This window comes from Piliocolobus tephrosceles, chromosome 14, assembly GCF_002776525.5.
Source record: "Piliocolobus tephrosceles isolate RC106 chromosome 14, ASM277652v3, whole genome shotgun sequence".
Taxonomy (NCBI): Eukaryota; Metazoa; Chordata; class Mammalia; order Primates; family Cercopithecidae; genus Piliocolobus; species Piliocolobus tephrosceles.
This window is the reverse complement of record NC_045447.1, coordinates 24751046-24763855: the sequence shown is the minus strand read 5'-3', so window position 1 is coordinate 24763855 and position 12810 is coordinate 24751046. Positions and strand designations below refer to the sequence as shown.

General features: G+C 45.9%; 1 protein-coding gene across 1 annotated transcript in view; it reads left to right on the top strand.

Annotated features, from left to right (window-relative positions):
- Window positions 1–3043, top strand: part of COL27A1 (collagen type XXVII alpha 1 chain) — a 162405-nt gene extending 159362 nt beyond the window's left edge. The window contains exon 57 of the mRNA XM_026457102.1: window positions 1051–3043. Within this exon, the coding sequence (XP_026312887.1) occupies window positions 1051–1197 (147 nt within the window). The 3' untranslated portion in view covers window positions 1198–3043. The remainder of the gene's footprint in view (window positions 1–1050) is intronic.
- Window positions 3044–12810: the final 9767 nt, after the last annotated feature.

The window sequence follows — 12810 nt, the reverse complement described above, 5'->3', positions numbered from 1 at the left end:
TGTGTTTCTATTATAAGATTATATCTAACATTTTATACTATAATATATTAATGTGATAGATATAATTTTATCTTTGTGTAATATAACAGTTTTCTAAAACCGTTTTTATTCACTTTCCTCTCTGGGAAGCTCTGAGGGGAGGTCTGGGCTGGTAAAAATTCTTCGGGCTGGTAGATGTTGTGCTTACTTGCAAGGCTCTTTCAAAAAAGATATATTTCTTCTCCCTGCTCCCACCCTAGTCAGGCTAATTTCTTCTCAATATATGTTTTGGTCATTTTCATATGCCCTGAACAGGGTGGGTTGTCAGGGGAAGGGAAGACAGAAAGTTGAGAGGAGACAAAAATCAGTTTTATAGGACTAAACAAAACTAATAATACTACACAGTGTTCATGAGGATGTGGGGAAACCAGCAATCTTGCCTGAAGCTATTGGAAAAAAAATAAATTGGTAGAGGCTTTCTGGATAGCAGCTCTAATACATATCCAAAACCTTAGAAATGTACTTATTTTGGGGGGAGCTAAGCTATGAAGACACAAAGGCATAAGAATGATACAACAGATTTTGGGGACTTGAGGAAAAGGGTGGGAGAGGGGTGAGGGATAAAAGACTACACATTGGCTACCGTGTACACTAAAGACCTTATTCATGTAACCAAACACCACCTGTTCCCCAAAAGCTTATTGAAGAAATAAATTTATATATATATGTGTGTATATATACACACACACACACACACACACACACATATATATATATATATGAGATGTACTTGTTTTTTGGTCTAGCAATTTTAAAACAATCCTTCTGGAATTTGTTCTAGGGAAATAATTAAGAATGTGCACAAAGGTTTAGTTACAGTGATGTTCATGACAGCGTTACTTATAAGAATAAAAAAAGTAGAAGCAATCTAAATGTGTCATATAGGTCATTGCTACAGTGAAATATGGTATAGCCATTAAAAATTGTGAGGAAAGATGGAAGGGAAAATGCTCATGATGTACGATGAGAACCACAATGGATGTACGTGTGCACTTTTCCTTCCGCTTTCAGGTCCAAGATGGCCGCTGGCATCAGACACTCTTCACCTTCCGGACCCAAGACCCCCAACAGCTGCCCATCGTCAGTGTGGACAACCTCCCTCCTGCCTCATCAGGGAAGCAGTACCGCCTGGAAGTTGGACCTGCGTGCTTCCTCTGACCTCTGACCTCTTGGCCCCTCTAGGCCTCATGGAGGAGGGAAGAGGAAGAGGCAAGGGGAGGGTACCGAGGGGCAGATAGCTCCAGGAGAGGCAGCTCCCCTGCCCAAGGGTCCTTGGGCAGACCCCAGCTGTTGTCTGCCCGGTAGAAGTGGGTGGGGGTAGGAGGGGATAGGGTATCCTTGGGAACAATGGATCCCAGCTTAGCCCCAAAGACCAACCAAAGAGCCAGCCAGAGCAAGCTGGACCTGCAACCCGCCTGAGCCCCATGGCCTCTCAGCTCTGCGGCCACCCCCTTCCCTCCCCAGCTTCCTGCCCAAAGAGCCCCACATTCAAGCCAACTTGAGGGAAGGGGGCATCTCGTCAGCTGGTCCCTGCTAGGGAGCTATTGATGTGCAATATTAGAAAAAGGAGACATGAAAAAAGGAGAAAAGGAAAGACAGAAGTATATATATATATTATTTAAACAAACAAAAAGAAGGTGCGTTACTATTTTTTTTTCACCTGGGAAAGAGGTGAGAGGATGGGAAGGAGCAGCCAGGCGTGGGAAGCGGCGAGATCCTCGGGCTGGGGGTGCCCATGTTTGCTACCTCCCACTGTGAAATCGCTGGTGCTCGCAATTGTCTCTCATAGTGTATGTGATTTTTTTTAAGGAAAAAAAAAAAACAACCCTATTTAAGATTCTGAAGGTGCTACCATTATTTTGCCACAGACTTTGAAGAAACTTTTGGATGTAGCGTATCATCCGCATCTTTCTCTCTCCTCCCAATAACAAAGTTTGGGGAATTTTTGAATTTTCTTAGCATCGCCCTTGTGCTCATCAGGTAATCTGCTAAGGAGGAAAAAAGAAAAGAAAAAAGGAAAAAAAAAAAAAAGCAAAAACAAAACAAAACAAAAAACCCTACCAGAAACCAGAAGTAGAAAGATTTACCTTATAACTTATGGACTTTGAAATGTCTGTCCTTTTAAGGCAGCAGGGAGGCCTGGGTGTGAAGCATGTTGGCTTGGCCCTTCACGGTCCTGGAGGGAGGTGAGGCTGGCCTTGGAAGGCATGCCCTGGAGAGGTCTTGGGTGAAGACTTGACCATGAAGAAACCAATCACAAAAGCGGCGTTGGGTCAGGGCTAGCCTTGGAGGTGAAGCATCAACATGGAACCATCTCAGGATGCCGCATGACCTCTTCCAAGGCCCTCACTTCCAGGAGCCTGTCCTTGCAAGATGCAATCATCGTTCCTGCTTTTTCGTTGTCATTAAATTCTGTAGAAACCCATTGTCATTAGCTCCAAGTGTAAATTTGGGTCAAGGAGACAGAATAATAATGGGAATCTTGGAGTTCGACACCATAGTGACATTCAGCGTCCTCTGAATTGTGCTACATCAGCGAACAAGTCGGCGCTTGAGTTGGATTTTGAGGTGATTTTAACCTTGGAATTGAGGTTATTTAACCGTGGAATTATTTTTATAGAAGGGGAAAATGTATGTGAAAGGCTCTGTTTGTGTATTTCTTACCTAAAGTTGTGTCTCTTTGGGAATTGGATTTGATTTTTATTATTTAATACCTCACTCTGGCCCGTCCCCTCTCCCGTCCCCCCTTCTGTATCTTCGCCCCCCGCCCCAGCCTGGACGTTCTGCGTGGAAGTGCATGTTTGTAGCAGCTCGGGCCTCATCTCAGCGCTTGGATCCCTCCTGCCGCCAGAATCCACTGGCCTCTGTCTCATCCTTGGGTTTTCCTGCTGTCCTCGTTTACGTCTGTCCACATGTCAGTGTATTAAAACCCCAATGGGTTCCGTTTCTCCTTTTCCCCTCTGGAGTTTAAATAAATATTTAAAACTGAGGCAATGGAATGACACACCTATGGTCCTGTACTTCTTCTCAAAGCTCGGGGGAGGTTTCTGGCTGGGCTGGGACAGGGAGTGGGAGGAGATGCTCAGAGGATGCCCTCCTTATGCTGTAACCAATACCACAAACTTGGTGGCTTCAAACAACACAGAACAGTCTCTCTCGCAGTTCTGGAGGCCAGAAGTTCACACAAGCAAAGTGTTAGCAGAGGCATGCTCCCTCCAAAGCCTCAAGGGGAGGATCTTGCCTTGTCTCTTCCCGCTTCTGGCAGCCCCAGTCATTCCTTGGTTTTTAGCTGTAGTACTTCGGTCTGTGCCTCTATGGTCACGTGTGTTCTGATGTGTCTCTCTGCTCCATCTTCTCTTTATGAGGACCCCAGTCATATTGGATTAGAGCCCACCCTCATGATCCCACCTTAACTTACTTTCATCTGCAAAGGCCTTATCTCCAAATGAGGTCACAGTCACTGGTGCAGGGGGCTAGGACGTCAACATATCTTTTGAGGGGACACAATTCAACTCCTAACACACAGGGAGGAGGTACATGGAGGTTAACATGAGCAGTTTGTTTTTATTATGATTGTGGTTAATTGCACGTAACATAAAATTTGCCACTCCTGACGGTACATTCACAATGGTGTGCAACGTCACCATGATCTAATTTCGTGTTATTTTCATCACCCCTAAAGGAAACCTGTACCCATTTTAGCAGTCACACCCTTCCCCAACCCCTGGAAAACCACCAGCCTGCTTTCTGTGTCCACGGCTCTTCCTGCTCCAGACATTTTATATTACATTGGTGCCAAAGTCATTGCGGTTTTTTGTCATTACTTCTAAATGGCAAAAACCGCAATGACTTTGGCACCAGCCTAATACAAGTGGAATCATACAGTATGTGGCCTTTTGTGACCCCGGCCTCTTTCACTCAGCTTGATGTTTTCCAGATTCATCTGTGTTGTAACGTGTGTCAGTACGTCATTCTTTTTGTGGTTGAATATACTCCATTGTATGGATAAACCACATTTTGTTTACCTACTCATAAGCTGATGGACATTTGAGCCAAATTGGTGGACATTTGGGCTGTTTCTACCTTTGCTATTGTGAATAATGCTACAAAAGGAGTGATCCCTGCCTGTCATACTCTTGAGAGGTCACAATAGTACCTGCCACGGAAGAAGTCAGTGGGTGTGTGTCTGGGAGATGGGGTTGCCAGACTTAAAAAATAAAAATATAGGATGCCCAGATGAATTTGAATTTCAGATAAACAACAGCTACTTTTTAGTACAAGTATGCTCCATGCAATTTTGAGGATATGCTTATGCTAAAAATCTTTTTTATTTGTTGTTTATCTGAAATGTATACATATCTGAGTATCCTGGCCTGGTGCCCACCCTCCCATTTTACATAGAGGGCAACCGAAGCCCAAGGAAGGGCCCGTGATCACAGGTGAGGCCAAGGCAAAGCTGTGATTCAGGCCAGGCACAGTGGCTCATGCCTGTAATCCCAGCACTTTGGGAGTTGGAGGTGGGTGGATCACCTGAGGTCAGGAACTTGAGACCAGCCTGGCTAATATGGTGACACCCCATCTCTACTAAAAAAAAAAAAAAAAAAAAAAATGCAAAAATTAGCCAGTCGTAGTGACACACACCTGTAGTCTCAGTTACTTGGGGGCTGAAGCAGGAGAATCGCTTGAACCTGGGAGGCAGAGATTGCAGTGAGCCCAGACTGTGCCATTGCATCCAGCCTGGGGGAGGGAGCCAGACTCCATCTCAAAAAAAAAAAAAAAAAAGGAGGCCGGGCGCGGTGGCTCAAGCCTGTAATCCCAGCACTTTGGGAGGCCGAGACGGGCGGATCACGAGGTCAGGAGATCGAGACCATCCTGGCTAACACCGTGAAACCCCGTCTCTACTAAAAACTATAAAAAACTAGCCGGGCGAGGTGGCGGCGCCTGTAGTCCCAGCTACCCGGGAGGCTGAGGCAGGAGAATGGCGTGAACCCGGGAGGCGGAGCTTGCAGTGAGCTGAGATCCGGCCACAGCACTCCAGCCTGGGTGACAGAGCGAGACTCCGTCTCAAAAAAAAAAGGAGAAAGGCAAAGCTGTAATTCAAACCCATGACTGCTAACAGCACTGTTACATGCCTCAGACCCTAGAGCTAGCAGACCTGAGAGCTCCTTTGAAATGCAAATTCTTGGCCTCACCCCAAACCTACTGAATCACAACCTCCAAGGATGGGATCAGCAATCTGTTTTTCACAAGCCCCCTGTAGATTCTGGTGCGTGCTAAAGTCCCAACAACCACTGCACTGCACTGCTTCCTAAGGCTGGAAAATGGTTTCAAAAACTTGGGAAGCGGGGGCAATACGAATGTTCTTTTTATTTCTTTGCCTGACAATCAGAAATAGAATTGAGCCAGAACAGCCCACTCCTGAGGTCTGGCATACATTGTCACCCCTAGCTGTTCAAGAATGCTTCCCATTTTGTAGATGGGAAAGTTGTCACTGCAATGTTTGTTTTCCCCCATAGAAAGCTCTGTGAAAGGCCAGGCACGGTGGCTGATGCCTGTAATCCCAGCACTTGGGAGGCTAACGCAAGTGGATTGTCTGAGCTCAAGAGTTTGAGACCAGTCTGGGCAACACGGTGAAATCCTGTCTCTACTAAAATACAAAAAATTAGCCGGACATGGTAGCGTGCGCCTGTAATCCCAGCTACTCAGGAAGCTGAGGCAGGAGAATTGCTTGAATCTGGGAGGCGGAGGTTGCAGTGAGCCGAGATTGTGCCTTTGCACTCCAGTCTGGGCAACAGAGTGAGACTCTGTCTCTAAATAAGTAAATAAATAAACAGCAAGCTCTGTGAGAGCAAGGAGCCTACCTTGTTCTCTGCTGCAGTTATGGAGTACTTTCAGTACTCACACTTGTTAAACAGTTGCCTTCAGGAACTCTTATCTTTATTTCCTCCACGTGAGTTTATAGAGCACCTTCCCCATGCCCAGTTGTGTGTGGGCACTGGAGGTACAGGCACGGATCTGGCAGCATGTCTGAGTAGCTCTGAGTCCTGTGGATGTAGCTGGAGGGGTTGGGCTATGTGTGATTAGGGGCTTGGAGATGGGGAGGCCATGTGCCCCTAATGGGGAGGTGACCCCCTGTATTAGGGCTCTCCAGAGAAACGGAACCAATAGGCTATATTAAGGGATTTATTATACAAAATTGGCTCATGCAATTATGGAAGCTGACAAACCTTAAGATTGGCTGCTGGCAGTCTTGAGACCCAGGAAAACCTGATGGTTCAGTTTGAGTACAAAGGCCGGGAAAAAACCTGTCCCTGCTTGAAGGCAGTCTGGCAGAAGGAATGCACTCGTACTCAGCCTGTTCGTTCTATTCAGGCCTTCAACTGATTGGATGAAGCCCACCCACACTGGGAAGGGCCATCTGCTTTACTCAGTCTACCCATGGGATTACCCAAATGTTTATCCCATCTAAAAACACCTTCACAGACATACCCGAATAGTGTTTGGCCAAATATCTGGGCACCCTGTGGCCCAGTCAAGGTGATACATAAAATTAACCGTCACACTCCTCAAGCTGAGGAGTAATAGAAGTGAGCCAGATGGGGAAGGGTACTTGGGGGAGAAGGAACAGTGCCTGCCAAGGCCCAGAGGTAAAGGTAGCCCTGTGCATTTGGGAATGGTAAGTAGTCCCATGCTACAGGAAAGGGTGAGGAGGCCTGTGGTATGGAGCTGGGAACATGACAAGTCACAGATTTGCACAGATGAGCAGAGGCCTGAGTTGGCAAGTTGGGTTTGACTGCCATGGGGCCCTGGAGCAGAGCCATCCAGGAGGCAGCTGCCTGCGCTGCGAGGAAAGGAGAGAGGTCTGCACTACACTCAGAGCTCTGTGGGCATCAGCAGCATCTGCTAGGCCTGGAAGACATGGGTAGAGATTGAAAAAGCCAGCAAGAAGGGCCAGAGAGGGAAAGCAAGAGGAGCCATGTTAGAACTGTGATGCTCACGACCCTCGGCCTGGTCTCCAATCCCAGGAGGGCCAGTGAGGATGCTGGAGCTGGGCCAGCTCATTCCCAGTAGGGGCAGATAGGAGGCTGTCGGGGACAGAAGGAAACTCTTCCTAAACTGGCAGTACCCACAGTTCCCAATCTCCTGTTGCACAACTGAGTGTCAGCAAACAGCCAGGTGAACTTCCCAGGCTGGACCAACTCCAGGGGAAAGCCCAGGCCAGCCTGTGTTTGCCCTGTTCACAATGAATCAAACCCTAGCTATGGTCACAACCTATGATGGCCAGCAGCCCAGGATTGAGACAGTGAAGAAAAGAAGAGCAAGAAAAGGAGAGGCTTGCAGGTAGATTCCAGTTCCTGACTGGGACATGGCCCATTCTTTCTAGGCCTCAGTTTCTCTCTCTGCAAAATGGGGCCGATATGCTCTGCCTTTCTTGCCAGCCACCAAAAGGACTATTGTTCAATAACAGTATTGTTCAACCTGTATGAAATAGAATAATATCCAATTGCTTTTGGACCTGTAAAACCCAGTTTCATATGGTTCCACCCAGGAATAGCACCATTCAGAATAATAATGGCGACAATTTCTTGTGCACCGATGGCACACCAGGTGGCATGCTAGGTGCGATCTCGTGCGTGTGATCCCGCGTTTTCATCTCATGCACAATCTTGTGGGACACATGTTGTAACCCTGGCTTTTCAGATGAGGAAATTGAAGTTCAAAGAGGTTGCTTAAGTTGCCCAAGATCACAAAACAGGATTTGAACTTGAGAAAATCTTTTTGGGGTCTTTCCCCAGCCCAGACACAAAGTTCCCCAAGAGGACAATTTGTTCAGCCTGTGTATATGTGGAAGCAGGTCACAAGTTGGTCTTACACAGACCTTGGCTCTGGCCTTAATGAAAAAAGGTGGGATGTGACTTTTTCAGGAAATGAAGTGTTTCAAACAGGTGCATTTCCCCGATGCCCTCCAGCTCACCTGCTGTGTGACCTTTCCCATGCTGCCTCACCTCTCTGGGCCACTTCTTTCCTCATCTACATAATGGGGGGAATGTCCTATTTTCTTGAGCCTAGGATGGACATGTTTTCACGTTTTGATATCTTTAAAAGTGGGATGTAGCTTGCAATCACTGAAGTATACATGCAATGCAGGAGTCTTTCTTCCCTCCCCATCCCAGCTTGGCTGGGGGATGGTTAAACTGACGGCGATAGTTATTATAATCAGAAGACCCTTACAAGCAAATTTATTTTATTTAACAAGCATTTTATGGGTGTGGTAGCTCACGCCTGTAAACCCAGCACTTTGGGAGGCTGAAGTGGGAGGATCATTTGAGCCCAGGAGTTCGAGACCAGCCTGAGAAACATAGTGAGACCCCCCCCATCCCTACCAAAAAATTTTAAAAACTTTAAAAAACCAAGCATTACAACTATGTACCAATTTAATCTTCATAACAACCCAGTGAAGTAGGTACCACTATTATTCCCATTTTACAGGTAGAGATACTGAGGCGCAGAGAAGTTCAGCAACTTGTGTTTCACCACCAGCCTGTACTGCCTGCCCTGAGGCCTTTTTTCTCTCTTTCTTTCCTGCCTAAATTCTCTTGACATTCCACCAGAGCCAGTTGGAGGATAAGGCCAGACAAGCGAGAAAGGACTACTTAAAGCCTCGGTCTTTAGAGGCATTCAAGCATATCTGAAATGTTAGGAGATGGAGAAAATTGTACTGTGGTAGGGTAGGTGCTGGATGAGCTTGGAGGAATTTCTTGGATAGTCTTGGATGGAGAGTGAGATCCCCAAGGGGCAGCCTGAGGGACAGTGAGGACGCTAAAGACCACTGACTCCCGCAGAGGAGAGGCACTCAGAAGCGCCCCTGCATTGCATTCACAGTTCTCAGCTCTGCTTTGGAAGGCAGTAGCTCTCCTTATTCACCCTTCCCCTGCGCAGGCTGCACCTGGAATTTCTGCGCTCAAGCAGATGGAGACCCCAGACCGTTGGCCTAAATGCCTGAATGTTATAAATCAAAAGTATTTTAAATGACACTGCCATTCTTATATTTAAGTTTTAGAAATTTAATTAATTAATTACATTGTATCCAAAAGATTTGTACAACTAAAAATTATTCATGAGGCTAGCATGCAGCCTTTAAATGCCCATGTCAAGAACCAGATTCAATTGGCGGGACGCAGTGACTCACACCTGTAATCCCAACACTTTGGGAGGCTGAGGTGGGCGGATCATTTGAGGTTAGGAGTTTGAGACGAGCGTAGCCAACCTGATGAAACCCCGTCTCTACTAAAAATACAAAAATTAGCCAGGCGTGTTGGTGGGTGCCTGTAATCCCAGTTATTCGGGAGTCTGAGGCAGGAGAATTGCTTGAACCTAGGAGATGGAGGTTGCAGTGAGCCAAGATTGTGCCACTGCACGCCAGCCTTGGGTGACAGAGCCAGACCCTGTCTCAAAAAATAAAAATAAAAATAACTAGATTCAGGCTGTATGTGGACATCATTCTAAAGACATCAGACACACACATTTAGGAGTAATAATGATGCAATATTGCCAAATGTTTCTCAGCAACCATGTACAACTGTTGCAAGTAGTGTTTATTTCTAACTCAGGAGGCTCTCTCTAACCACACATTGCAAGAAAATAGACTTTCAGTGTTTCTGGCAAAACAAGAGTTTTTGTTGACATTTATGCAGAAAGGGAAGAGTTAAAATGTTAATTTGTCTTTTTTTCTTACCTCTAAGTTCAAGTTCGCTCAAATCCTCTGTTGAAGCAGTGTCTGTCTCCTATGTCTGCGGTGGCATCATCCGCGAAGCATGAGGACACTTGACCTGTTGTTTTCAGAGTCGAGTGCCACATGTAGAGATTGTTTCCTGGGACCTGAACAGTGCTGGTTGTGAAACAGAATGATTAGTGATATGGATCCCACTGTGCCAGTACCAGGCACCAGATCCCAAAAGACAGAGGTGCTTATCTGTTATTTAATAAACTGCTGTGTGTGTGTGGGTGTGCGGGTGGGTGTGATATGTGGGACCCTCTAAATCCCTGGGCCCCAGTAGTCCAGGTCTAATGGTGGTGCTCTCCCCAACAATGCTCAGCTTCTCCTCAGAATACATGGTATCTGGGCTGGGCGCGGTGGCTTACGTCTGTAATCCCAGCACTTTGGAAGATTGAGGCGGGTGGATCACTTGAGGACAGGAGTTCAAGATCAGCCTGGCCAACATGGCGATACCCTGTCCCTACCAAAAATGCAAAAAAAAAAAAAAAAAAAAAAAAAATTAGCCAAGTGTGGTGGTTACACCTGTAGTCCTAGCTACTCAGGAGTCTGCATAGGGGAATTGCTGGAACTCGGGAGGTGGAGGCTGCAGTGAACTGAGATCGTGCCACTGCACTCCAGCCTGGGTGATAGAGTGAGACCTTGTCTTAGATAGATAGATAGATGGATAGATAGATAGATAGATAGATAGATAGATAGATAGATAGATAGATAGATGATAGATCAATAGATGGATGATAGAATAGATAGATAGATGATAGAGATAGATAGATGATAGATATAGAGATAGATGATAGAGATTGATAGATAATAGAGATAGATAGATAGATAGATAGATAGATAGATAGATAGATAGATAGATAGATAGATAATAGAGAGAGAAAGAGAGAGAGAGAGATAAATGGTATCTGGAGTTGGTCCCCATCCTCTCACCCCTGGACCACTGCATCAGCTCCAACTGGTTTCTCAGTTTTACTCTCCTACCCTTGCCCTCCCCATTCTTCCCATTCAGACAGAGTGATCTTTCTAAAGAACCAACCTGGCTATGTCTTTCCAACCCCTTTTAAAATCTTTCCATTTCTCTCCAACACTTCCTAAGTCTAGCGAACCCCTCAGCCTGGCTTTCATGCCCTGCAGGCTCCGTCTCCTGCCAACTTCTTCAGCATAAAGTCTGGCCACTCCAACCTATCACATGCTCCAGCTGCACAGACCTTCCAGCTCCCTGATCCACCCACTCTCTCACCTGCTCTCTTCCCTCTTGGTAACTCCAATCATTGTTTCAAGTCTCAAATTAGAGCAATGAAAATTCAAAAAATAAACCAAGCTGGCAAAAACACAAAAAAGAAAGGAAAAAAAAGGGACATTTCTGTTCTGATGAGGATGGGGATAAGGAGACTCACTTGTGCATTGCCAAATTGACATTCAAAATCCTTAGTGCTTTTGGATTTGTTGTGTTTGAGAGGAGGGTTTTTAAAACATCAGCTTTCTTGAGGTTGAATAAATAAAAGAAAATGCACACATTTTAGGTTTGCAGTTTTTACAACTATATGTGTGTGTATAATGACCACCACGATGACAACCTGGATCATTGTCATCCACTTACTTCAGTGTTCTTTCATACCCTTTGCAGTCAAATTGCCCTCTTTTGCCCTTGGCAACCACTGATCTGATTTCTAAAATTATAGATTTGTTTGGGCTGTTCTAGAACAGAATGGTACAGTATATAAGCTCCTTTATATCTGGCTTCTTTTGTTCAGCATAGTGTTTTTGAGATTCATCCATGGTGTTATATGTATCAGTAGTTTAACTATTTTTATTGTTAAGCAATATTCCTTTGTAAGAAAATGCCACATTGTTATTTATCATTTTCCTGTTGATGGGCATTTGGATTGTTTCTTTCTTTCCTTTTTTTTTTTTTTTTTTTTTGACAGAGTCTTGCTCTGTCTCCAGGGCAATGGCGCGATCTCGGCTCACCGCAACCTCTGCCTCCCAGGTTCAAGTGATTCTCCTGCCTCAGCCTCCCGAGTAGCTGGGACTACAGGTGCGTGCCCCCACGCCCGGCTAATTTTTGTATTTTTAGTAGAGATGGAGTTTCTCCATGATGGCCAGGCTGGTCTCAATCTCTTGACCTCGTGATCCACCCACCTCGGCCTCCCAAAGTGCTGGGATTACAGGCATGAGCCATGGCGCCCCGCCCTTGGATTATTTCTAATTTTGGCTATTTTGAGTAACGCTGTTGTGAACATTATTATGTAAAACTTTGTGCATAGGACATGGTTTCCTTTCCCTTGGATAGTATGGTAATTTTAAAAGGGAAATTGGTTGCTCTCTGACACTTACCATCAGAGGAAAAATGACAATATGAAATACTGCTAGATAGGCTGGGAGTGGTGGCTCACGCCTATCATCCAGCACTTTGGGAGGCTGAGACAGGAGGATCACTTGAGGCCAGAAGTTCAAGACCAGTCTGGGCAACATAGTGAGACTCTGTCTCTACAGTATTTTTTAAATTTTAATTAGCCAAGTGTGGTGGTGTGTGCCTGTAGTCCTAGCTACTCCAGAGGCTGAGGTGGGAGGATTGCTTGAGCCCAGGAGTTTGAGGCTACAGTTGAGCTATGATTCACACCACTGCACTCCAACTTGGAGAGCCTGGAAAAAAAAAAAAAAAGTGCTGTAGACATAAAGGACATGACTAAGTAGGTTAGAATATAGTAAGTGGGCCAGGCACAGTGGCTCACACCTGTAATCCCAGTACTCTGGGAGGCCGAGGTGGGCAGATCGCTTAAGCTCAGGAGTTCGAGACCAGCCTGTGCAACACGATGAGACTCCATCTCTACAAAAGTACAAAAAATTAGCCGGGTGTGGTGGCATGCACCTGTGGTCCCAGCTACTCAGGAGGCTGAGCTGGGAGGACCTCTTGAGCCCGGGAGGCAGAGGTTGCAGTGAGCCAAGATCCCACCACTATACTCCAGCCTGGGCGACAGAGTGAGACGCCA